This window comes from Budorcas taxicolor, chromosome 1 (genome assembly GCF_023091745.1).
Source record: "Budorcas taxicolor isolate Tak-1 chromosome 1, Takin1.1, whole genome shotgun sequence".
Lineage (NCBI taxonomy): Eukaryota > Metazoa > Chordata > Mammalia > Artiodactyla > Bovidae > Budorcas > Budorcas taxicolor.
In genome coordinates this window covers 71,052,629-71,077,705 of record NC_068910.1, presented here as the reverse complement: position 1 = coordinate 71,077,705, position 25,077 = coordinate 71,052,629, and the positions used below count along the sequence as shown (strand labels likewise).

Here is a 25,077-nt window from a genome sequence, read left to right as displayed (position 1 = left end):
ATATTTATGAAATAGTATTTGTTACCAAAGAGAAACCAGAAGGTGTGAAACATACACACAAACACACATACACACGTATATATGTATGGCAGGTGATATTTAGTTACTAAGTCATGTCCGATTCTTTCAACCCCATGGACTGTAGCCCACCAAGCTCCTCTGTCCGCGGGATTCCCCAGGCAAGAGTACTGGAGTGGGTTGTCATTTCCTTCTTGAATATATATGTGTTGTTGTTCAGTTGCTAAGTCATGTCCAACTCTGTGGCTCGCCAGGCTTCCCTGTCCTTCACCATCTCTCAGCCTTTGCTCAAACTCAAAATTATATGTGTTAAACTCAAATATATATGTGTTCCACACACATACATTCTGGAACTAAATGGAGGGGAAAAAATTGCAGAAAAATCTCTTTAAAAAAGGACATGTGAGAAAAATAAGAAATGAGCAACTTGGTCATAAAATTAGTTGATGAGATTTTGCTTCAAGCTGCAAACTTCAGAACTCCTTATCTAATCTAAGAATCACTCACATTTATTCTTCAGTATGAAGGATGAGCCCATAAATTTTTATCCTCAATTTTTAGCCCTGTTGCCCTCCTATGTAAGGAAACTACATTTATAGGTTGTTTTCTCCCACTTTTTAGGTCATTTTTATGATTCAAAAAAATAAAATATGCCTTCTGACTCTGACTCAAACATCTTTCTCTTTTCATTTCCTTCTCATTATGCATTTTTTAGACATTTAAGACCACAGTGTAGGAGATATATTTTTGCTTACATGATCTATGAGTTCCTTGACCATTCCATTCCACTCTCCTTTGTCATTCTGAGCGCCATATTTGCCATCAGCGACGAGTTTAACATCATAAATGAAACCCAGGATGTTTGACAATTCCTTCAATAGATCCAGGCAATATCCTTCAAATCTGTCATTTCCATACAAGGGCTTATCAGATTTCCTGTACATCACATAGGGTTCTTCCTATATGAAACAAATCACACGTGAAACCCTGCTATAATGAAAGGCAGAATTTACTTACATGAGCTCCAACAACAGCCAGAAGATATAAAATATTTGAAAACGGTTTTTAAGATTTGAGAATTCTAAAGAAAGTCACTTCCCTTTCTGCCTTTACTCAGCTCATCTTTTGTGCATCTTCTATAAATATAGAACACTTCATATGTTACTTTCTCTCCCTCTTCTCTCTTTGAGAGTTTTTTCCCCTCCACTGCTGAGGGTAGAACTGTGAGTAAACGGTGTGATTGAGACAGGATCACGTTTAAACTTTAGGTCTAGCCAGGAAGGCAGTGGAGGATCTGATGTCTGGCAGTCTGGTTTCCAGCTGTGCCTACACCTAAGCTTCCAGGGCTAGATCCACCCACTCTCCTGGCTTTGATTTATGAGTTTCACTTACTTACAAAAAGAAATCTAAATCAGCAAATATATTCTCTTGTTTTTCAAATGTCTTGTCTACTAAGTACTCTAAATATTTCAATTTTCTCATTTTCAACTAAATTGCATCTCAATTTCACTCTCCCCTTATTATTTACATATTTTTCCTGGCTTCCTTCAGGATATCTTATTCGAAGACCACTTTGATGTCCCCTTTCATCATCAGTTGCGTTTTCTTATTTGAACTCACCTCCGAGATCTCATTTGGTAAATTCTTTTCTTATATGATAAATCCCCTATCCTATGAGGACATTTCCTTACAAGTACATATCTCTAGCCTTATTAATTCTCATTTGACTAAGTACAATTTTACTTTATTTTATAAAATCAAAATAGTTACTACATTACTGATCCATCCTGTATGTTTAGGCTTATCCTCAAACAAACTGATAGAAGTAGAAAACTCTATGTTTCCATGAGAAAGCTGTAGAGAAACTAGTCACCAGAAAAAAACGTTTTCGTTTTGGATGAACGATGCTCAGAAACTGTTTCAGAAATAAATATCACATGGTGGAATGAATCAAAACAGGAATGTCCAAAAGGGATGATTTTAGAGGCGGCCACTCTTATTTATTTCTTGGATTGCGTGTGTGCTAAGTTGCTCAGTTGCTTTAGTTTTATCTGACTGTTTGAGACCTCATAGACTGTCCCCCACCAGGCTCCTCTGTCCATGTGATGCTCCAGACAAGAATACTGGAGTAGGTTGCTGTGTCCTCCTCCAGGGGATCTTCCTGACCCGGGGACTGAACCCACAGCTCTTATGTTCTTGCATTGGCAGGTGGGTTCCTTACCAGTAGTGCCACCTGGGAAGCACAATTCATGGATTAGGGAGGAGCAAAGAGGGAGGAAGAACAGTCTGTGAGTAAACAGTGGCTGGATGGGGCATGATAGGATTGCAACAGAGAGCAGGCTTTCAAAGAGTAGTTAAGAAAGGACTTCCCTGGTGGCTCAGATGGAAAAGCGTCTCCCTACAATGCAGGAGAACGGGGTTCAATCCCTGGGGTTGGAAGATCCTCTGAAGAAGGAAATGGCAACCCATTCCAGTACTATTGCCTGGAAAATCCCATGGATGGACGAACGTGGTAGGCTACAGTCTATGGGATCGCAAAAGTCAGACATGACTGAATGACTTCACTGTCACTTTTCTTTCAACAAAGGAGTACAGCTAATAAAGGAGCAGTACAGAAGAATGAACAGGCCAAGGTGATTTTGGACCCACAGAGCAGCGAGCATCAGCTGGAAGAGAGCTCAGTTCCCTGACCAGGAGTCCTAATTGCTAGACCACAGAGTCCAGCAACTAAGGACAAAAACCCCAGGCTTCGCTCATGTTGATAAGGAAGAATTCTGATGAGGAGGTGGCAGGCAAAGAGAAAAATAAAATGTTTATTGGAAAAGCAGTGTGCAAGCGGAAAGACACATGGGTGAGCTCTGCAAGAGAGGTGTGTCTTTGGGAACCCCTTTGCAAGAGAGGTTTATCCTTTATAAAGGTTTTATCCTTTATAAAGGGATAGATTTTCTGAGTCTTTGTCTTCCCACAGGCCAGTTGCGTTCCCCACCACCACCCCTCACCAGCTAATCTGTCTCAGGACCTTCCCCTAGGTGTGCCTGGTAAAGATGGATTTCCATGCAAAGGCATCTGGGAGGAGAGAAGCAAGACTTATTATGGCCTGGCATGCCCTGAGTTTTGATCCCCAAGGAGCCTGTATGCACAGGTATACTGTCTCCCGTGCCCCAAGGAGAGGGCCTATGTGATCTCTTGATCCTTTACTCAGGCAAGGTTTAGCCCCTCTCTGTTCCTACATGATTACTCTCTTAATGTGTCCACAAGAGACAAAGCCTGGGTATTTATCCCTACTTCTGTTGTTACTTCCATTTCAGAGAGCAAACAGGAGGCTGAATGTAAATTCCTAACCTGGAGCCCACTGATTCCCTGTCTCAGACAATGCAAACAGGAGGCCAGTTTTAAGGGTCAGGCCTGAAGCCCATTTTTCCTGCCACATGAAATGTAAGCAGGGGTGCACGCATGGATGCTAATTTGCTTCAGTTGTGTCCGACTCTGTGGGACGCTGTAGACTGTAGCCCTCCAGGTTCCTCTGTCCGTGGGATTCTCCAGGCAAGAATACTAGAGGGGGTTGCCATGCCCTCCTCCAGGGGATCTTCCTGAAGCTAAGTCTCTTACATCTCCTGCCCTGGAATGCAGGTTCTTTACCACGAATGCCACCTGGGAAGTCCCGTAAACAGAAGGCTGGCTATAAATGTCTAGCCCGGGGCCCATCTGTCTCCTGCCTCAAAAGCAACCAACAGGGATCGTGGTAAGAGCAATAGTGGGATGTCGACCCTCTGTGCTAAGTTGCTTCAGTCGGATCTGACTCTTTTCGACCCTATGGACTGTAGCCTGCCAGGCTCCTCTGTCCGTGGGCTTCTCCAGGCAAGAATACTGCAGTGGGTTGCCATTTCCTCCTCTAGGGGATCTTCCTGACTCAGGGCTCGAACTCAAATCTCTTATGTCTCCTGCATTGGCAGGTGGATTCTTTACCACTAGTGCCAACCGGGAAGACCCGTGACCAACATAATGAGAGGCTAGGGCTAAGGCAGGAAGGGAGGAAAGAGTGGTCCATGTGTGCAACGCAGGAAGAGTATGGAAGCAGGATCAGTGACAGGAGACAGGCTGTGGCTGTGAAGTACAGAGGTTCTGACAATACCACTGGGAAGCAGGGGAAGACATTTCCTTGCATCTCTTACTCCATCCACCTCCCTGGCCTTTTACCAGAGTCTTCCCCTGGTTGAAACCAACCAGCAGCCAGAGAGCAAGGGTAACCAGCTGGGTAGGTCTAGAGAGTGGAGCATTTCATCGCTGAGCGTGGACTGGAGATTGGAGAGCTTCAGAACAACACTGAAAGTGGATAATTCCATCCACTATAGATAGATGTAAATATATGCTTTTAGTGCCCCAATTAAAAATAGACATTTACAGACAGAGGTGTTGGCATGAACAATATAGCTGAGGAATCCTTCACGGTTTAGAGTAGGAGTTCCGATCAGATGCCCTGGATTCCACAGACTCAACTTACCAGAATGGTGGTGACGATGAGTGTTCGGTTGGCAAGAGAATCGGTGATATTATTGGACCTGTCTTTGTTGCCGTCCGTCATGTTAAGCCCACTGTTGGAGTTCCAAATCCCAATCTACACAGAACACATCACATCAGAGGTTGCCGACTGTCAGCGATGGCGTTTATGCTAAAGAGAGGCCCCTTCTATGCCAGGAATGGGCACAAAAGCTCATAGTCTGGGAAGAGGACACCAGGGCACCATTACAGGGGAAGCTACCACATGTGGGAAAACAAGACAATGGAACAACTGCGTACGTGGAACAGAAAATCTGTGTTATGTGGGGTGGAGGTAGGGGAGGCCTTTTTAATTTATTAAGTCCAGTGTTCTTTTCTAAGTTAAGAATTAGTAAATGAGTATCAGATTTTCTTCCAATACGTATTTGTTGAGCACCGACTTATAAACCAGGGATTCTTCTGGGCATTGGAGGACGTAGCAAGGAACAAAAGAGACAAAGACATCTGCCCTGGTGGAGCTTACGTTAGACTGATACAGATCTTGTGTTGCCAAAGTATTACCATCAGTGCCTTTAAAACTTATGACAAATGGGATGGAAGAGGTAGGGTGGACACTGAAGGAGCTGGGCATCTAAAAGGGAAAGATAAATGGAACAATACGTGCGAATGGGCAGGAGACCAAGTTCTATAGGTCTATCATTGAGGAACTAGTGCTGGGTGAGGGTGTCTCTTGTAGGCTCTGGTAGAACTCTGTCTGTACCTCCATTGTGCCTCTGTTACGGACCTTCTTCTGTTATCATCTGTTTATCTGTCTTGTTTTTCCACTTGACCATGAATGCCTTTAGTGAAGGTATTACTTCTATCGCTTATTGATCTTTCTGTCACAGAACCAACCATTGTGATTGGCAGTCAGTGAAGCCTCCTGTTCTTTTAAGAAATGGTAACCCCAATTTCCTCCCATGGCCAGCTCATTCTTGGGTTATCAGAGTCTGTAGAAGTAGATTGGCTTGTTCTGCCTCTAGGGGCAATCTAGGAGCAGGGCCTTAGGGAACTGGCTCTTTGTCTGAAGTCTTCTGGAAGCATTTACTGACAGCCTAGTGAGGTGGAACGCAAACCTGGTTGCTGGGTAGCCTTGGACAAGATGCTAACCTTTCTGAGCTCTGGATCTCTACCTATAAAATAATTTATAGGGCTGTGGGGACCATCAAGTGAGTAAATGCATGTGAAAGTATTAGTATATGTTAAGAGCTGCACGAATGTTAACAATAAAGGAATGTTTACAATAAAGGACATAAAAATGGTTGCTCCAGTAATTTCTTTAAGCTTGTCCTGTTATGAAGGAACTTGGAATCATTAGTGAAATCCCTTTTCTTTGAAATTTATAAGCTGATAAAGGAGCTATGAAAAACAGGGACAGTTTAGGAACACCAATACCTGGATGCGGTCTGTGATAGACAGGGTAGACCCAAGCTTGATCTCTAAATATACTCTTCCACTGGGAGGACATTTGGCTGGCTGGACAGTGTATGAGCTCTTCAGATGGACTCTTGTCCAGATTCTAACTTTGCAATTTACCAGCAGTGTGATTCTGGGGAAGTTAATTTCCCTACCAGTAAAATGGAGACAATAGAACTCTTCTGATGATTAAATAAAATTTTACCTGTAGGAATGTTAGGCTTCTTTCCTTTTCTATTTGTTTATTAGATTTACTGACCAAATGCAGCAGCTGAAAATTCATTTAGCTCAACAAATTTTCCTTTTAGAAATATAAATTCTTTGAGGTAGTTTCAAGGATTATTACAGATTTGTTCATCGGTGTGAACTATTTCAATTTCACTGTCTTCTTTTTATACTTAATAAGGGCTAGTTGGATAGTGAAAAGGAGACAGGTCTAGGTAAATGGGGTTTAGGGGTAGTTTTTGCATTTGAAAGTATTTTGATCCTGTGTGCAGAGAGAGTACTAGAGGTAGGATTAAGCTGAAGGATAACACCTTTAATGACCATTCAGTCTTTCCAGGATCAAGTGTAATATCCATCACTTAGAATGCATGAAACACGTGCCTGCTGGTCAAAGAACCTTTACTTTTCTTTGTCTGGTTTTGAACTCAAGATAAAGGGAAAATTTTTTTTCTTCCCTCTCTTCTAAATTCCACCCCTCTTCTCACTTTTTGGGGGCAGGGACCCTTGCTTCCAGGAAATATATCTCAGACTAACTACAAAAGGGAGTCTATGAATTTTTAGCCAAAACTATGTTTTAGGTTGTAAACAGTTGAATTCTAACTCTACGAAGACTGTGTTTCAATTGGGCCCTTGCTGTGTTTTTAATTAAACCTTGACTTCGGCACTGGGGAGAGGGGAACCTAATTTTTAATTAAATATTGAAAGCTGGAGAAAATAACTGCATTTTAGCCAATTTGTTAAGTAGTGAAGTGTGTTCTCAGTAACTCTTATTTCTATTAAAGTCAAGTGTTTCAAAGATTTACATTAATATTTGAAATGGCAGGGCTGATTGGCCTTGCAACATTGTAGACAAATACATCCCACAGCTTAACATCTGGCTTTGTTTCTTTTACCAGCCTCACGAAAAAGTGTGGAAGCTATGATATCATTGCTGCTGCATTTGTAACCTAATGAGTCCCAAAGTACCAATCAGTGTAGACTTTCCTCCATGAAATAAGAAAAAGAAGTATTTTTCCTACTGTTGGTGTATCAGAAGTGTCCTCAAATCTAGACTAAAAGAATATCAAGAAACAGTAAAGGTCAAGCGATTTATGGGAAGTGGAGAGTTTACATATGAGGTTTGAATGACCTCAGCCTTGTATTTTCAAACGTTATAATCAGCAAAGCAACTAGAGTGTCTATGTTTGCATATAGGGGTATGTGAGTCTTTTAAACCAAAGTTGTCAACTGGCTTTACCTTTTATTTAACTGAAGTAAAATAACACATTAACAAATGTCTCTTTCTGAAACAGCAAGCTCCCATGATTCATCCATGCTGGGAGGTTGTTGTTCAGTCACTAAGTACTGGTGGGAGGGCTACAGTTAACCAGGTGCCAAGATATTTAGCATTTCAGTCCTGTCCTCCGACCCTGGAGGATTGCCTCTAGGACGCAGAACCTTAGTTTTCAAACTGTACAGCAAAAGTGGTCAGCAGTAATTTCCCAGTGAGAAGCAGTGGAAGGTGGATCAATTACTTGCGGGGAGGAATACTCAAAAACTAAATAGTCTGGTCCTGTCTTCTCTCACTTTGTAAACTGGCATGAGGGAGCAGTCATTTATCATCTAGGACAACAAAGGAAAGCATTTGAAAATGAGGACTTAAATGCAATTAAGCAAGTCCTTTTTAAAAAAGGTAGTGTGACAAAGGGATGCTCAGAAAGTGACTAAGACCCATCTCTCAAACCTGGTTTGTGATTCACGTAAACTCAAAATCCAAAATTGCTGAGTGACATAATCAAGTATCTAGGGGAAAGAGGTGACTCTGTTTCCTATATGATGAGTTTTATAAACATATGTTTTAGTGATGAGCTTTGTAAAGACCGCCATATCCTTTCCTTGGAAAGAACTTCAGGCAGACTGTTCTCGACTGAAAAGCGTCAGCGTGTAGAGAAGAGCTTTTGGAATTAGAATGCAATGAGGGTGAATCCTTATGCTGTAAGGTGGAATCTTGTAGGGAGAAGACAGTGTGTTGGTTGGGTCTCAACAGGTCTATGTGCTAGCGCTCAGATTACTACAAATTGTTGATGAGCAGTCATAACACAAAACAGCACACCACAGTATATACAGCTTGCAACGTGGCAACAATGGGTCAGCAGAAGGAAGAGGCACAGAGGCATGGAGGAAAGCCAAGAAGTGCATCCTTGGGAAGTGGGGGCGATTATTGCAGTTTAGTGACAAATAAAGGACATTCCCCTCCCCTGAGAATAATTTCAGGACTTGAATTTCATTCCCGAGGATATTTGGTTTGAATTAATTCAACATTGCAGAAAATGCCTGGAGTCTCAAGCTGGATTAGTGTAATAAGCTTTTTTTTCTGGGTACCGGTTAGGTTCATGTATGTATTAGCATAGAGGAGATGGGATTGTCTTTCTTGTGCCTTTGGTAGCCTGATTCATCAAAATTTAAGACAAGGTTATTAAACCTGTGCTTATTTAAACTTAAAAGCAGGACATTTTGGAGCTCATCTGAGTATGCTCCAAAAGGGAGACAAGGCTTCTGACTACAGGGAGAAACTGTTTACACTTTCTGTGACTTAACTCATAATTTGAAAGATGAAAGTGAACCTGACAAAACCATTCAAGTTGAACAACCTGGAGTAGTTTAAGGTCCATATGTCAATCAGCAGGCAGTTTAGCAAGTGGTTTGAGGGAGATAGATTGAAAGACAATGGTTGCATATTGCTGGGACGTTTTCCTGATCAGAATGTTTGTAATGTCTCACTTCTGCTTCTGTAATAAATCTGTGCACATTCATTGACAACATAATACTGTACAATAAGCTGTGAAATAGTAGGTGTTATGATTTATAAGACAATCTCATTTCCTTTTCAAAATCTCTAACTCTAATCTGATAACTGTGGTTCTAAAGCAAATTATGAAACAATATGTTCTAACAAGGTTTTGTTTTTCTGCATAAAATGAAGATGGTATGTAATACAAGGGAATTTCTGAAAATGGTTCATATATTTTGTGGTGGTGACATTGAAGGAGATATCCCGGCCCCTTTGGAGCCTTAGCCTGTCTGACTAGTCTGATGGATCAAATCTATTGTATTTTTTCCCCCTTAGGGAAAAAAATATTTAGAGTCAAGAAAGAATATAAATGGACCAAGGTCTGCTTCTGTTGCAGCTTACCTGCTTTTAGTCCTAACAGGCACTGGTCCTACCCAGGAGAAACAAAAATAATCTAGAGGGAAATATTTAATCCATCATTATTTAATCCATCTCAAGTCTGTTTCAATTCCCAGGCAATGTTGTTGAGAGGCAACATATTCAATAACCCATGTTCTCCCTTCACGTGGAATTTCGCCTCTAAACTGCAATTAGAGAGCTACTGGTCTGACAAAACTGGAAGGATGCAGGCTTTTCCTTTGGTATTTCCCACCCCACTCCCAGATTTCCTGCAGGTTTTCTCCATGTACAAACCTTCTTCCACACTTTATATAAGTGTTTAGACACTTCGCCAGCAGCCTTGGTTTTCAGAGGGGAAAAATAAAAATAGCACTTAATTAAAATGGAGCATGGAAGCCAAAAGGCATCATGGTACGTGAGTGCTAACAGATACATCCCCCTCCCATTGTTTGGAATCTTGAATGTTCATTCAACAGAAAGCCTGAGAATAGGTACAGTAAAGACATGGACCAAGTACTTGAATTCTACAGAAGTTACTTCTCCTTGGTGGTGGAACCTGATTTTCCCTTTTGCTTTTGCATGTCAAAAAAAAAAAAAAAAAGCAAAATTCTTTCGAATATGCACACCTATGCTGCAGAGCTTAAGGTCTTCATCATTCCTGTTAAAGTCATTTATAATCAGATTAGTCAATCAAGCAACACACACACACACACATAAACACACACACACACACATACACACACACCACAAACACACACACACACACAATTATTCCTTAGTGAGAAGAAAGTGTGCTTATTATTCTTTGCCTAGGTGCTTCTTGGCATTAGAAACTTGAGTGAAAGTGAGAAAATAGGCTTTTTAAAAAAAACAGTTTTCCTTATGGACCCCACAAGAGGCTGACATGAAAAGCTTGGGCATTTCCTTCCTTGCCAACTGAGAGCGATAGGATGGCTTCCCTCACTGCCTTAAGGCTCAGCCAGCCTTCTCAGGGACTGAGCCCAGGTCACCTGAAGAAAGAAAAGTTATTGCAAACAATGAAGAACAAATTGAGAAAACACTTTCATCTAATTCGATTTTGCCTTTGTTAGAAAAACGCCACTAGAATGTGCACAATATTGCCGCATATACATAGCTGGGAGAGCATAACAATAGCTCCATCTATTTCATCACAAGCCTGAGCCAAAAAGATGTTTCCTTAATAGACTTTCTTCCTCCCGCAGTTCAGTCTGTCAGTGAGTGGAGAGGGAGGCAGAAAAGCATGTACAGAGAAGCAGACGTTTTCTTTTAAAAAGAACCCTTATCACCTTTAAGTCTGCAACAAGTATGATTTTCTTTCCTTTTGTTCCCTGCAGCCCAACGTCCACATTCCATTACAGAAGTTAGGTGGGTGCCTTGTGCTCTGTCAGAGTGCGTTAAACTAACAGAGGAGGGAATCAGAGTGAAGAAATGAGAGAGAGAGAGGCAGAGAGGAACAGTGAGAGGGGCAAAGAGAGACAGAGAGAGGAAGAGGCAGAGACACACACGGAGAGAAAGAGACAGAGGAAGAGAAGAGATGAAAAAGGCATTTTTGCAAGGGGAAATTTGCATGACTAATATGGATTCTCAAAGTTGTGGACTCACTATTTTCTTCACGCTCTTCAACACTAGAGACTACCTTTCACATTCAGCCTAATTCATCTTTCCTTGTTTCAAGTAAGCTATTTGGCAGTGGGGCAAATGTGTCTCAGCGGCTTCCCTGGTGACTCAGACGGTAAAGAGTCTCCCTACAATGCAGGAGACCTGGGTTCAATCCCTGGATTGGGAAGATCCCCTGGAGGAGGAAACGGCAACTCACTCCAGTATTCTTGCCTGGAGAATTCCATGCAAGGAGGAACCTGATGGGCTACAGTCCATGGGATCACAAAGAGTCAGACACGACTGAGGGACTTCCTTTTTTTTTTTTTTCAAATGTGTCTTGGTTAACAAAAGCAACAAAATAGAAATGGAAACCTTATCTCATTTAAAAAATCACCCCCAAAGTAAAACATTGTTCCCAGAGATGTTTTTTTACATTAAGCATAAATTTTTGTCCACTAAAAGTGAAAAAAAAAAAAAGAAAAGAAAAGAAAAACAACACTGGATTATAGAGTTTAGGTGTTCAGACAATTGTTTGGGGGGTGGGGGGTGGGGAGGTTCAAGATCTTTTATCCTTAAGGTTCTAAAAGTTAATATCTTCACTATAAGTGTTAATTATCCCAATATATAGCGAATTCACAATATATATTGTGAATACTAAATTGGTGTAATAAAGAGAAGGCAAATTCTTTTATTATTATTTTTTAAATATTTGTATAATTATTATTTTATCTTTTAGCTATGCTTGTGGCATGTGGGATCTTAGTTCCCTGACAAGGGGTTGAACCCTTGTCCCTGCCTGTGAGTGCAGAGTCAACCACTGGACCACCAGTGAAGTCCTTATTACTATTATTATTAATCAATTAAGTAGCTTCCATTTGCATTGCTCTAAATAGAAACTTGAAACATTGAGAGGTTGAGAGTTACAACTATAATAATCCTAAAATCAAGATCAACATTAAAGTACATTGTTAAAGCAAATTTCCCCAGAAAATTAAGGATGTAAAGTTAGTTTGCTTCAGTAAGCCTTTTACATTCTGCTTCATTCTGTCCTCTGTCACCCATCTCAAAATGGAGTACAAATAAAATTCAGTTTTGACCCTTGGGTGTCATTCCAAAGATAAATCATTGACAGCTTCTGATTCTCCAAGTCTGAACTCAATTTCTTAGAACCTGTGAAATAAGGGACTAATGATCCCCACCCCTAGGGTTGTATGTATGTAATAACAGCATCATGCTTGTAAATATGCCAAGCACTATGTAGCCATTAGCATTGCGTTGATAACACATACAATTTAAGAATCTAGTACATCAACATCAATTTGCAGATCAGAGAGAGTGAGCTAGAAAACTGGACATAAATGAATAGCCTGGGAAAATAGCTTCATCATTCCCGTACTTGTTGTGCAAGTAAAAGGCATGAGAGGTGTTCCTTTGTAATTTCCAGATTTATCATCAAGGAGGTTACCTTTTCAGTTCCTTCCTCTTTGAGACTAATAATGTCCAGGTCAAAATCCTTCCTCAAGCCATCGGTTTTATTGAAGGTGATACGCCCAGTCAAGCCATCCCACTGAGCCTACGGACAAAAGGAACATGGCGTTACTGTTTAACACTTATAATCCTTAACACTGTCAAAGTTGTAATACCTCAAATTAATCACAGTATCCAATTGTTCAGTTTCATCATGGTGTTATAAACCATAGTGTTAGTTCAGTAACCTGATAGCAGAACACGTCACTATTTTATTAGCACACATTTATTTCTTCAGTTCTAACATCTTCACATCAGTCAAATCTGTAATAGTGGCACTTTAGATGGGAGAGTATAGAAAGATTGACTGTAAAATGGTCTTCCCATGGACTAAACAAAGTCTGGGAAGCCACAATATTTGGCTTTCCAAGGTCAATCCAAATCCATTTTAAGGGACTGCCCAGGTGAAGTAATGCTCCTTTTTGTTCTTCGAGAAAAGGATATAATTCATTGACCAAGGGTTTTGTTTTTTTTTTTTTTTGAGCAATTAAAGGCTGAGGAAGTTGGTTACCACTAGTCTTGCCTTACAAGATATACTAAAGGGAGTAATTTAAGTGGAGAAAAAAGAATACTAAATAACATAAAAACACAAAAAAGATGGATGCTAGCTGAATCTATGTGGTAATCAGTTCATTATATATGTAAAACAAACCATTATGCTCTTCATCTTAGACTTTTACAGTGATTGTTTAGTCGCTAAGTCGTGTCTGAGTCTTTTGTGATCTCTTGGACTGCAGCCCGCCAGGCTTCTCTGTCCATGAGATTTCCAAGGCAAGAATACTGGAGTAGGTTGCCATTTTCTTCTCCAGGGGATCTTTCTGACCTGGGATAGAACCTGAGTCTCCTGTGTTGGCAGGTGGAATTTTTACCACTAATCTACCTGGAAAGCCCAGATCTGTACAGTGAAGTATGTTACTTATTTCTCAGAAAACTGGGGTGGGGGTGGGGAAAGGTACATGAGAGAGGTACACAAGAAGAAGGCAGCCATCTGCAAGCCAGAAAGAGAGCTTTCATCTAGAACCCAACCCTTTTGCCTCCCTGATCTTAGACTTCCAGCCTCCGGAACTGTGAGAAATAAATGCCATTTAAAGAAAACTACTTCATTTAATTGCATATGCAATTTTTTGTTTGTTTGTTTGTTTATATAAGGTAACAATGGCAGATTCCAGAGACTGGGGCATGGGCATCTTTTGGGAGAGCCACTTTTCAGCCTACCACATATATCAACATCATTTGAGGAATTAAAAATCACAGTAGTTTAGGACTTGCCTGGTAGTCTGGTGGTTAGGAATCTGCCTTCCAATGCAGGAGATACAGGTTTGGTCCCTGGTCAGGGACCTAAGATCCCACATGCCATGGTGCAGCTAAGCCTGCATGCCACAGTTACTGGATACCCTTGCCCTAGGGCCTGAGTTCCACAACTAGAGAAGCCCACGCACTGCAATGAAGACCCAGTGCAGCCAAACAAAATAAAATAAAACAGATAAAACACAGTAGTCTGCTCTTCAGAGAACTCACAATGGAGATCTTAGGTAGTTTCATGAAATAAGGCCCCAGAGGTTGTGAGGTTCAATCATTAGGTTTTTCGTGATAACCTTGCCTAATTTGAGTTTACTTACAAATGAGGATAAAGAACTCAGTCCTTTGTATGCATTTAGCTATTTTCCCTCTCCCGACTTTACCAAATTCATTAGATATATGTAAGATGTGAAAAAGATCCTGAGAGCTATACTATATCCATAGAGTTCATGCCATGTGTGTCTCTTGAATATATTTACCCATTTGACCAAGAGGCAGAAGCAATGCAGTGGAAAGAGTATGGGTTTATCGCAGAGCTGGTTTTAAATCTCTGAAGTATGACTTCAAGCAAGTTACTTAATCTAAACCTGGGTTATCTCAGGGTTAAGTGTTAATCCATACAGGATTTTTGAGAGATTTAAATGGACCTGCCTCTTGAGAAACCTATATGCAGGTCAGGAAGCAACAGTTAGAACTGGACATGGAACAACAGACTGGTTCCAAATAGGAAAAGAAGTACATCAAGGCTGTATATTGTCACCCTGCTTATTTAACTTCTATGCAGAGTACATCATGAGAAACGCTGGACTAGAAGAAGCACAAGCTGGACTCAAGATTGCAAGCAGAAATATCAATAACCTCAGATATGCAGATGACACCACCCTTAGGGCAGACAGTGAAGAGGAACTAAAAAGCCTCTTGATGAAAATGGAAGAGGAGAGTGAAAAAGTTGGCTTAAAGCTCAACATTCAGAAAATGAAGATCATGGCAACCGGTCCCATCACTTCATGGGAAATAGATGGGGAAACAGTGGAAACAGTGTCAGACTTTATTTTTCTGGGCTCCAAAATCACTGCAGATGGTGACTGCAGCCATGAAATTAAAAGGTGCTTACTCCTTGGAAGGAAAGTTATGACCAACCTAGATAGGATATTCAAAAGCAGAGACATTACTTTGCCAACAAAGGTCTGTCTAGTCAAGGCTATGGTTTTTCCAGGGGTCATGTATGGATGTGAGAGTTGGACTGTGCAGAAAGCTGAGCACCAAAGAATTGATGCTTTTGAGCTGTGTTGTTGGAGAAGACTCTTGAGAGTCCCTTGGACTGCAAGGAGATCTCAGTCCTGGGTGTTCACTGGAAGGACTGATGTTGAAGCTGAAATTCCAATACTTTGGCCACCTGGTGAGAAGAGCTGACTCACTGGAAAAGACCCTGATGCTGGGAGGGATTGGGGGCAGGAGAAGAAGGGGACGACAGAGGATGAGATGGCTGGATGGCATCACCGACTCGATGAACATGAGCTTGAGTGAACTCCGGGAGTTGGTGATGGTCAGGGAGGCCTGGCGTCCATGGGGTCGCAAAGAGTCGGACATGACTGAGCAACTGAACTGAACTGAACTGAATACAATTCTTACCACATTGAAAGCATTCAGAGTTTTAATGGAGATTATTTTTACAGCCATCTCTTCTTCTTCTTCCCCACATTCAAAGCTCTAGACTTTGGCTTTCGTCACTGTTAATGTCAGTACTCACAGGGGTAGTCTTTTCTGGTCTCGTCTGTATTTTGTTTTACAAATTAACATCAAATTCATTGTTCTGAAATATTTTTTCCTATTTATGCAATTTCTCTCAACACATAAAGTGTATAATATATTAATGTCACCTATAAATGACTCTAACCTTGACTTTAAACTTGTAGTTACGATGCTTAATTTTATGGGTCAACTTGATTGGGTCATAGTATGCTGTTATCTGGTTAAACATCATCTCCAGGTGTGTCTGTGAGGCTCTTTCCATTTGAATCAATAGAGCATTAGGTCATTATCTACTCCATTGAGGGCCTGAATAGAACAAGGAACAAACAATCTTTCTGACTGTTGGGACTGGGGCTTCCATCATTGGTGTTTCTGGTTTTCATCTTCTTGGTGACAAGAAGCATCAGGAAAGAGAACACCTAGTAGTTTATAGTTTAGTGGGAATAAGCACATTAATGTATTTCAATGAAATACGTGTGAGGATAAAAAATTTGCACATAGTAACTGAAGAAAGAAGTATGGATCCTACTTAATCCAACTGGAAGGAAAAAAAAGGGGCAGGGAAATGTACTTTGAGGAAAGAAGGCCTGAACTCTGAAAAGATGAGAAGTATGCTATGCTGTGCTGTGTTAAGTCACTCAGTTGTGTCTGACTCTTTGCGACCCCATGGACTGTAGCCCGCCAGGCTCCTCTGTCCATGGAATTCTCCAGGTAAGAATACTGGAGTGGGTTGCCATTTCTTACTCCAGGAGATCTTTCCAATCCAGGGATCAAACCCAGTTCTCCTGCATTGCAGGCAGATTCTTTACCAACTGATCCACCTGGGAAGAGCTTGATGAGAAGTTAGTTGACCAAAGATTCACAGCCTGAGTAAAATCTGAAACACAAAACAAGTTGTATCTGCCATGGATCCATCGTGGGAGATAAGGAGTGATGAGAAATGAGCCTGGGAAGAAGAGTAGGGTCCTGTTTGTAAAGGTGTTGCGAGTCACACTCATTGGCTTGGACTTTGCTCCACAGACATTTGGGAATCACTGGAGTGTTTCAAGCCTATGAGTGTCATGCGCAGGTGTGCATTACAGCAAGACATTTTGGCAGAACTGAAGGAGAATGGCTCAAGACTGTGAGCAGAAGGCTGGTTAGCAGTCGTTCTCACAGAACAAAATTTACGGAAATGTATTCTCATTTCTATGTATGAACACAGGGACAGCACAGTTCCTTCATTTCCCTGTCTCAAGAACCTGAACACCATGAATACCATCAAGTATTAATAGAAGGAGTTCTATAGCAGATAGATAGAGCTTCTTAAGATAATGTTGCCACTCAAGTTTTACCTAAAGAATATGCTATGGAATCAACTTGTCCAGAACCAACACAGCACAAAACGTATTTTCTGGCTATCATTCAGATGGAATGGATATCATGACGAAGTATACTTTATCACCTGATAATGCCGGAAGATAAATCAAATTAATGTCAGGAAATGATGTGTGGACAGGAAAAGCCTACACCTCTCATCTAAGCTGCTTATATGGACAAACTAGATGTGAGTTAAAGTGCTATGACACATACAGAAAAATCCTTTTTTTTTGTTTTTTTTTCCGATAATAGAACTTGGCCTTCAGAGTTCATTGCCAAGAGAGACCATGATGCCAAACATTAGCTCCTACTTTAAAAAAGTGATGGTGTATTTTTATGGTCAATACTAGCGCCTGTTGTTAAACTCTCTGAGATATAGGTAATCTCATTATCTGCATTAGGACAAACACATCAATATGGAAGACAAGTAGGGAGCCTCCTCTTGTATGTACTTAGACACACCTCCTGACTCTGTAATTTCTCTTTTCTCTTCATCATATCCCAATCCTACTTTTTGTACTCAGGTCACTCCTCTATATTTTGCAAGTCAAAGGCTGGCTTCATAGATTAATGGGTTAACTGAGAGTTGCTAAATAAGCTATTGCATTAGGGTTATAGCAGCTGTGTGAGAGTAGAGAGCAATTTGTCTATGACTTTGGTTGAGTGCAAATCTCTACTGTGTTAAGGGTTTGGACTAAGTCAGTTTTCAAACCCCTTCTTCATGCTTCTAAAAACATGTATTTCCAACCTTCCTCCTGATATGTTTGGAAGGATGTAGTTATCTCCATTAAGTTCTGTAGGATTTTCAGAAAGCTTTTTCCTAGAGGCAACTTTTCCTTCATGGGGGTCATGCTGTGAGTCAATTTGATACATTGTCCAGAGTTTATGGAGCTTTCAGAAAACGTACAGAAATTGGTAGCATTTATATCTTGATGTAGCATATAGTTCATAGCAAGGTCTTAAAACCCAGTTCAGAAATCCAATTTTATTTCCACTAAGTGTGTCTATTGTGTCCTTTTGTTTGGATTCTGTGGTGCTGGTTATATTCTTGAATTTTGTGTTCCAATCAGTGGTGCAGAGTAATTCCCACTTCTCATTTCTCTTCCCTGCTCATCCAAGTGGTAAAAAGTCCCCTTTTCATGCTCTAACAATGCTTCCTTTCCAGCCTCAATATCTATATAGACACCCTGCCTAGTCCTTTATTGAAGTGAAATATCTTTTGACCTTCAAAGTCCAGTTTCCCTAACTGCCACAATTACCTGTGTGCTTCTGCTCCCTGTCCCTAGATGAATATTTCTTATATATTCTTTTTTTGTTGTTTTTCAAACTAATTGTGGATAAGCATTTACTGAAACACCAATGCATTATTGATCAGGGTGAATAGACGATGACTTTGATGAATAAGATCCATGAGGAATCCATTTTCTGAGACAAGCCTGAAGCATATGCAATTTAGATAATGATATATAATTATATTAGTCATAATTGCAATTTGCTTGCCTTATGTAGAAGCATTTGCACAGAAGACAATTATAGTATACTTAGCTGAAAACAATACTTAAACTATTGTCCCTATTTTAGGAAATCGCTTCAATTTCTTCTCTGCTTTAGACCTCTTGATAACAACTGCTGATAGCAAGTGAGTCAAATGTTGTGACTTTCTTTCCTCTTATAAGATATGTTATTTGATGGTCAAGAGACAAAAATCAAGACATGAAAGAAGAAAAATGAAAGTTTTTCATTATTTTCAAACATTTCCATTAATGCTTTTTCATTTGTATGCTCTTTCTCAAGATGATATACATTGTCCAAGTAAAGTAAAATTTTAGTATTGAGGAAGAAAGTGGCTAGCATTTAACTCTTATAAGAGTCAACTTTTAACTTCATTTAGTTAAAATGATTTCTTTCATTTTTTTTTTTCCTAAAGGGGACTTAAACATATAAAAGAACATAAAGCCCCCATTCCTAGAACTAGAATATTCCCTGACACATCCTGACACAATTTTCTCATTTTGTATATGGAGTAAATAGTTTCCTCTTGAAAGACATGTAATTTTTTTTTTTGAGAACTGGATAGAATGTGCTTTTCTCTGTTATGATTTTTTTTTCCCTTTCTGTTTCTTTTCTTCTGATTCTGTTCTGATTCTGATTTTTGCTCAAGTATATCAGACTGAAAATATCATGCCTAACACATAGCTTGAGCTATGTGTCTTCCAAAGATGGCTGTAAAGACCGGCAGATCCACGTCTGGTTGCAGACCATGAGCTGTCTCCGCAACACTATTTCTGGTGCATAGTTAGGGGAGCTCTTTGTGGCCCAGAAGCACCTGGTTTGGGCCATGACCAGGTCTAGGGATCAGTGGGTATTTTAAGAAAATAGGCAAGCACTTTGCGTGTTTTTCCAGTAGTCACATACAGATGTGAGAGTTGGACCATGAAGAAGGCTAAGCACCAAATAATTGATGCTTTTGAATTATGGTACTGGAGGAGACTTTTGAGACTCCCTTGGACAGCAATGAAATCAAACCAGTCAATCCTAAAGGAAATCAACCCTGAATATTCATTGGAAGGACTGATGCTGAAGCTCTAATACTTTGGCCACCTGATGCAAAGAGTGATGCTGTGACAGACTGAGGGCAGGAGGAGAAGGGGGTGATAGAGGATGAGCTGCTTCAATAATATCAGTGACTCAATGGACATGAGTTTGAGCAAACTCTGGGAGATAGTGAAGGGAGGTAAGCCTGGCATGCTTTGTGATATATTACTTTAAGCAAAATTTCCAAGTTCCTCTCTTAAATTTAAGACCTTGAACTAATGTTAAATCAAATTAATTGATGGATAATTTCTAGAAATCTAGATAATTTCTAATAAGATAATATAGACACATAGTCACCATTTTGTGTGTATGCACATATATGCATATATACCATTATTGTTATTTTTATATGTTATAAAAATGTTGTACCTTTGGGTCATGCTAATGAATATGTTTATATTTACTATGTTGAAAAAGTGTTTAAAAGATGTATGTGGTCCTAGGGCATTGCTTATATATATAAAGTAATGGAGTATCCTTTTGTTTATAAGGTAAAGAGAAAATATGTACCAAATTATGAGAAAGTATAATGAACAGAAAAATATCAGTGTAGCTAGTAGAGAAGGTTTGAAGGAACTCTTATTTGCACTGAAGTGTAATACTTGCACATAATGAGTCTGGGGAAGAAAGCCAAGAAATGTGTCAAAAATTTGGCAGTTTGCTCAGTTTTAACTAAGTTTCTTAATAAGATACTTATTTTATTATTTTTTTGGCTATGTGCACAGCATGAGGGATCTTAGTTCCCCTCTGCAGGGATTGAACCTGGGCCCTGGCAGTCAACGTGCCAAACCTTAGCCACTGGACTACCAGGGAATTTCCAGGGGACATATTTTAATTTTGTGAGTACTTTTATGCCAAATGCTATATGAATGTTAAGAGTTTTATTTTAAAATGACAGTTGGTCTCGGAGTACTTAATCTGCTCTTAAAAGAAGAGATAAAAGTTCATAATTTACACCCTGTGTAATCTGCTCATCTGTTCTCATCATCAACAAGTGGTTTCTGCCTTATTCTCATGTTTGTCTGAAGACTTTGCTGGATGCTATAGGCTGATACCTGGATCTTTTTCAAAGAATAGCACTGTCAGAACGTCATGGAAAAATGGCACCTGACACTCTTACCTGTTGGTATTTTAGGAAGCAGGGCCATTGGTACAGGCTTTAGAGTTTAAAGTGATATCATTTAGCCAACTGTGAATGTAGCAGGGACTTCCAGGACTCCTTTTAGTAAGTCTGGAATAGAAGACCTTATGAATGCAGAATGCTGACCCAACATCTGGATATATAAGACATAAAGAGGATTAAATGAATAGTGGGTGTAAATCTAACTGAGATTATTTGATTTTGAGTATTGCCAATATGTTTTTAAATGCTCTATTAAGGGAGGAAGGTATATCCTTTATCTTTAACCTTCAGTGTAATCACCTATAAATGACACATTCTTTATATGGTAATTTATTTCCCCTTACTCCTCAGAATTCAGTGTCAACTCACTAGTTTTTATGGTAATGCGATTATTTGCATAAGATCAATAAACATCTGTCTTCTGTTTTTACCAGGACAGAGGTTGACAAATTGGTTCTATAAGTAAGTTCCTGCCAAGGTTGCCACACCTGAGAACAAATCTCAATTAATTAGGTATAGCAAACCCACTAATTAGAAACAAGTGTTGCTCTTCATATTTAAAATCAAGATCTAGCCCTCTTAAGAAACCCACCTATTATTTGTTCCATGGTTTATAGAATCCCATGAAGAAGGTCATTTACTGGCAGGACAGGAAATGTACCAGAGTTTGGGCCACTCAAACAAATTCACCAAAATATGTAGGTATTGTGGAGATGAGTTTCTTGTGTTTAGTTTTTTATCTGTGCTTGGTAGGGTGAATAATGGTTCCCAAATCCCAAGAGTCCATATTTTAATCCCTAGAGCAAGAATATAGCAAAAGGGATGTTATTAAGTAAGGGATCTTAAAATGAGGAGGTCATATTGCTTTGTCTGGTGGGCCCTGTGTATTCACGAAGGTCTTATAAAAGAGATCCAGGAGACGTCAGATAGAAGGAGAAGGGAAGAGAGAAAGAGATTGAAAGATGCTACATTGCCAGCTTTAAAGATGGGGGAAATGGTCCACAAAACAAAGATTACAGGAGCCCCATCACCCTTGAAGCTGGAAAAGTCAAGGATACTGAGTGTCCACAAGAAACCCATCCTGACAACACTTTGACAGTAGCCCAGTGAGATTTGTGTCAGACTTCTGACCTCAGAGCTGTAAGAGAATAAACTTGTGTTGTTTTAAACCACCAAGTTTATGGTGATTTGTTTAAGAAGCAAGAGGAAATTAATATTCCAATAAGAGCCACTGAAACACCTCTGAAAAAAGAGAGGCTTATGAAAATACGATCAGAGACACCTTTTGAAATTTCCATGTAGAAGTTAATTTTATGACCTTAGCAGCTGCTAAACAGAAGCTCTGAATTTGCTGGTCATACACAAAGAAGCTTAAGTAGTTAATCAAAGCTCTTACTGCACCCACGTACATTAATTAGGTCCAAACACAATGACTCCAGACTTTTCATAACATGAATAATCTTCAGAGATTATTGATTATACAAGAGGGATTGTTGAGAAAATTATCTAAAACTTGGAAATAAAACAGAAGGATGACTGCATGTGGCTTTTAAGGTCATTCAGGGTCATTGTCTAACAGGCTCACCCAGTGATGATTTAATTCTCCAGGGGTTCATTCTTTTGTTTGTTTTACTATTTCCTATTGTTCAGGGTCAAGACTGAAATTATGTTAACATGTCGACTTTTTGTCCAATAGAGATACAAATAATTTATGTCTGGTACAACGGATAACCTCAAAGCTTATGGTTTTATTGTCCTGTAGGAGAATAATCAGTTTTGACTCTAACCCAGAGTTCTTTTTTCAGTTTAGCCTCTCTTGATGGACTATATAATCACTCTTTCTTTAACTTCTCTTCGAACCAGCTTCACTGTCCTTTTGGTTCCATCATTAAGGAATCTATTTCCATCATTATTATTCTATCAGTGTTTTCACAGCACATGTTTACATTTGTATGACAGTCATGTTGATAACTTTACAAAATTATATATTGACCATTGCTAAGTGATATATTATCTCCTTTGATTCTCACAGGAGGCAGTCAAGGTAAATAGGATTGTTCCAATTTTAACGAAAAGGAAAGAGATCCTACAGTTGGTAAGATGCATCTGAGGGATTCAAAACCATGTCTGAATCATATTCTTTCTCCAGCATCATTCTTCATTCCTATAGATAAGGTCATGGGAAAGAAAATGAAGATGGGTGGGCTAATCTCTCTCATCGTAAATCCTCACATATGGGTCAAAAGGAGAAGATATTTTCAAGCCAAGAAAATTAAAAAGATTAAAAAAAAAATTATAAATGCACATATTAAATCAGCATGACAATTCTGACTCCTCTGAAACTCAGTGGCATGTTAGAAGCCTGGGTCACCCAAACTGACCCAACTTTAATCTGCTAGGTTTAATCAGAAAGACAAAAGCCTAGCTTTTGCCCTAGCTTCTAGGGTCCTACTTCTCAGTTTCTGTGCTTCCTCTCTGCAGAGCAGCCTCTCCGGAAAGTTGGTATCATATAGCTGGAGACTGATGACAGCCTGAGTCAAAGGAAACCAGCCATCGGCCTCTTCGGGGTAGTTCCTTCATTGTGCTGTGCTGTGCTTAGTCGCTCAGCTGTGTCTCACTCTCTGGCCCCATGGACTGTAGCCCTCCAGGTTCCTCTGTCCATGGGGATTCTCAGGCAAGAATACTGGAGTGGGTTGCTATGCCCTCCTCCAGGGGATCTTCCCAGCCCAGGAATTTGCACGTAGAATTCTTTCGCTTTTCATTTTGCTTTATTTCAAAGTTTTGAAATTTTTACAATGTTGTGCTGGTTTCTGCCATATGGTGGTTAATATCAGGGCAAGTGTAATGTCTAGAAAGTGTCTGAACTCTTGGTTTTCTGCTAGTTTGGCTAAAATGCCCCTAACTTTCTCTCTATGACTGCCCTTTATTGCTCTTCAGAACCTCATTCTACTTGCTTGCAGTGGATTAAATGGGTCCCAGGATGGTCCTACTTCCTATGATTTCCATTTTGAATTTACCTGTGTGTGGCTGTTCATTGACTCTTTACTGAAAATGCTGGTGACTTTTGCTGACTTAAAACTGAAAAGACGGTGGAACATGTTTTAAAGCCCTTTATCTCCAGCCACAATGAGTCTCCTTCCTTGGAACTTTCTTCCTGGACCACCCTCTCTGATTCCCCTCTCTTCAGTATCTTTGTCTTCCTTATTTTTCATCAAGCATATCTCTTTTTCTTATTCTGAAGTAGCAATAATGCCTTGACTTTTAGAAAGCACATGGCAACATGTGACAGAATCAATTTATGGTCCAGAAAGCTAATTGAAAAGGGAGAAGTTTTCAAGTAAAATGGGAAGATTTAATACAATCATAAATTAATATGCTTTTAGCAGCCTAACAAACAAAAAAATCCCTTATTGCATTTTAAAAATTTAAAAATACTGCTAAAAGGCACTTCACTGGTCTTTATATATTGTTCGTATACAAATTTTAGTCATAAACCCAGCATTATAAATAAGATGCACTTCAACAGAGTGATAGTTCATTTCAATTGTTTGCATGTTTTGATGTCTGAGAGTGGTGCATCAGGAATAGTTTGACTTTGGGATCAAATGATGTGGGATTAGCTGGGTGACTCTGTACGTCACAAAGAGTAGGGCAAGACTGAGGAAGTAACAATTTCACTTTCACTATGAGCAGATTACTTAACTTCTTCAACATCCATTTGCAAAAATTAACACTGTCTTTGACTAGTTGTTGTAAAAATTAAAGGAGATAATTCTTCAAAGCTTCTAACAGGACCATCAGATGGAAGCTCAATAAAATTCTATTTCCTTTCTTATCTTGACCTAGTTAAAAACTCCTCAACTCTCCCAACAGATATAAGATCACTCATAGACTGTTTTGCAGTGATCCTTGCTCTGTGTCAGAGCCTTCCTTTATGCCACTTGTCAGTGAAAAACTAATTGCCTTACTACATCATCAATTACATTAATGCAGTGGCTGTCAAATTCTAATGAGCACAAAATCACTGGGATACTTGTTTGATGTGAGAGCCAGGGATCTGCATTTTTTAAATAAGCATTCCACTGGCTTTTGGAACCATGAAGAAGGTCCTCATACTATACTGTGAGAATTAGTGAAACAAGGCTCAAAGTTTGTCAGTTCTGTGGACCCTATCCTACCGGTATTTGTTGAATAATCTCACCAAAAATTACCAGTCACCAAACAATTATTGAGCTAGATTTCAGTGACAGACTTCACAGTCTGATGATTAAGGTACCCATCTGTTTATCTGTCTATCTGTCTGTCTGTCTAGCAGTCAATCCATTTATCAAGTTGGTCAAAAAGTTTGTTTGTAAAATGTTACAGAAAAACCCAAACGAACTTATTGGCGATCACAGTATCTATCTATCATGTATTTATCTATCATTTACATATGTAT

General features: G+C 39.7%; 1 protein-coding gene across 1 annotated transcript in view; it reads right to left on the bottom strand.

The window, feature by feature from the left end:
- Positions 1 to 25,077, bottom strand: part of GRIK1 (glutamate ionotropic receptor kainate type subunit 1) — a 465,170-nt gene that overhangs the window by 53,882 nt on the left and 386,211 nt on the right. The window contains exons 8-11 of the mRNA XM_052636330.1: positions 12,450 to 12,557; positions 9,659 to 9,703; positions 4,520 to 4,633; positions 774 to 977 (exon numbers count right to left, since the gene is read on the bottom strand). Of these exons, the coding sequence (XP_052492290.1) occupies positions 774 to 977; positions 4,520 to 4,633; positions 9,659 to 9,703; positions 12,450 to 12,557 (471 nt within the window). The remainder of the gene's footprint in view (positions 1 to 773; positions 978 to 4,519; positions 4,634 to 9,658; positions 9,704 to 12,449; positions 12,558 to 25,077) is intronic.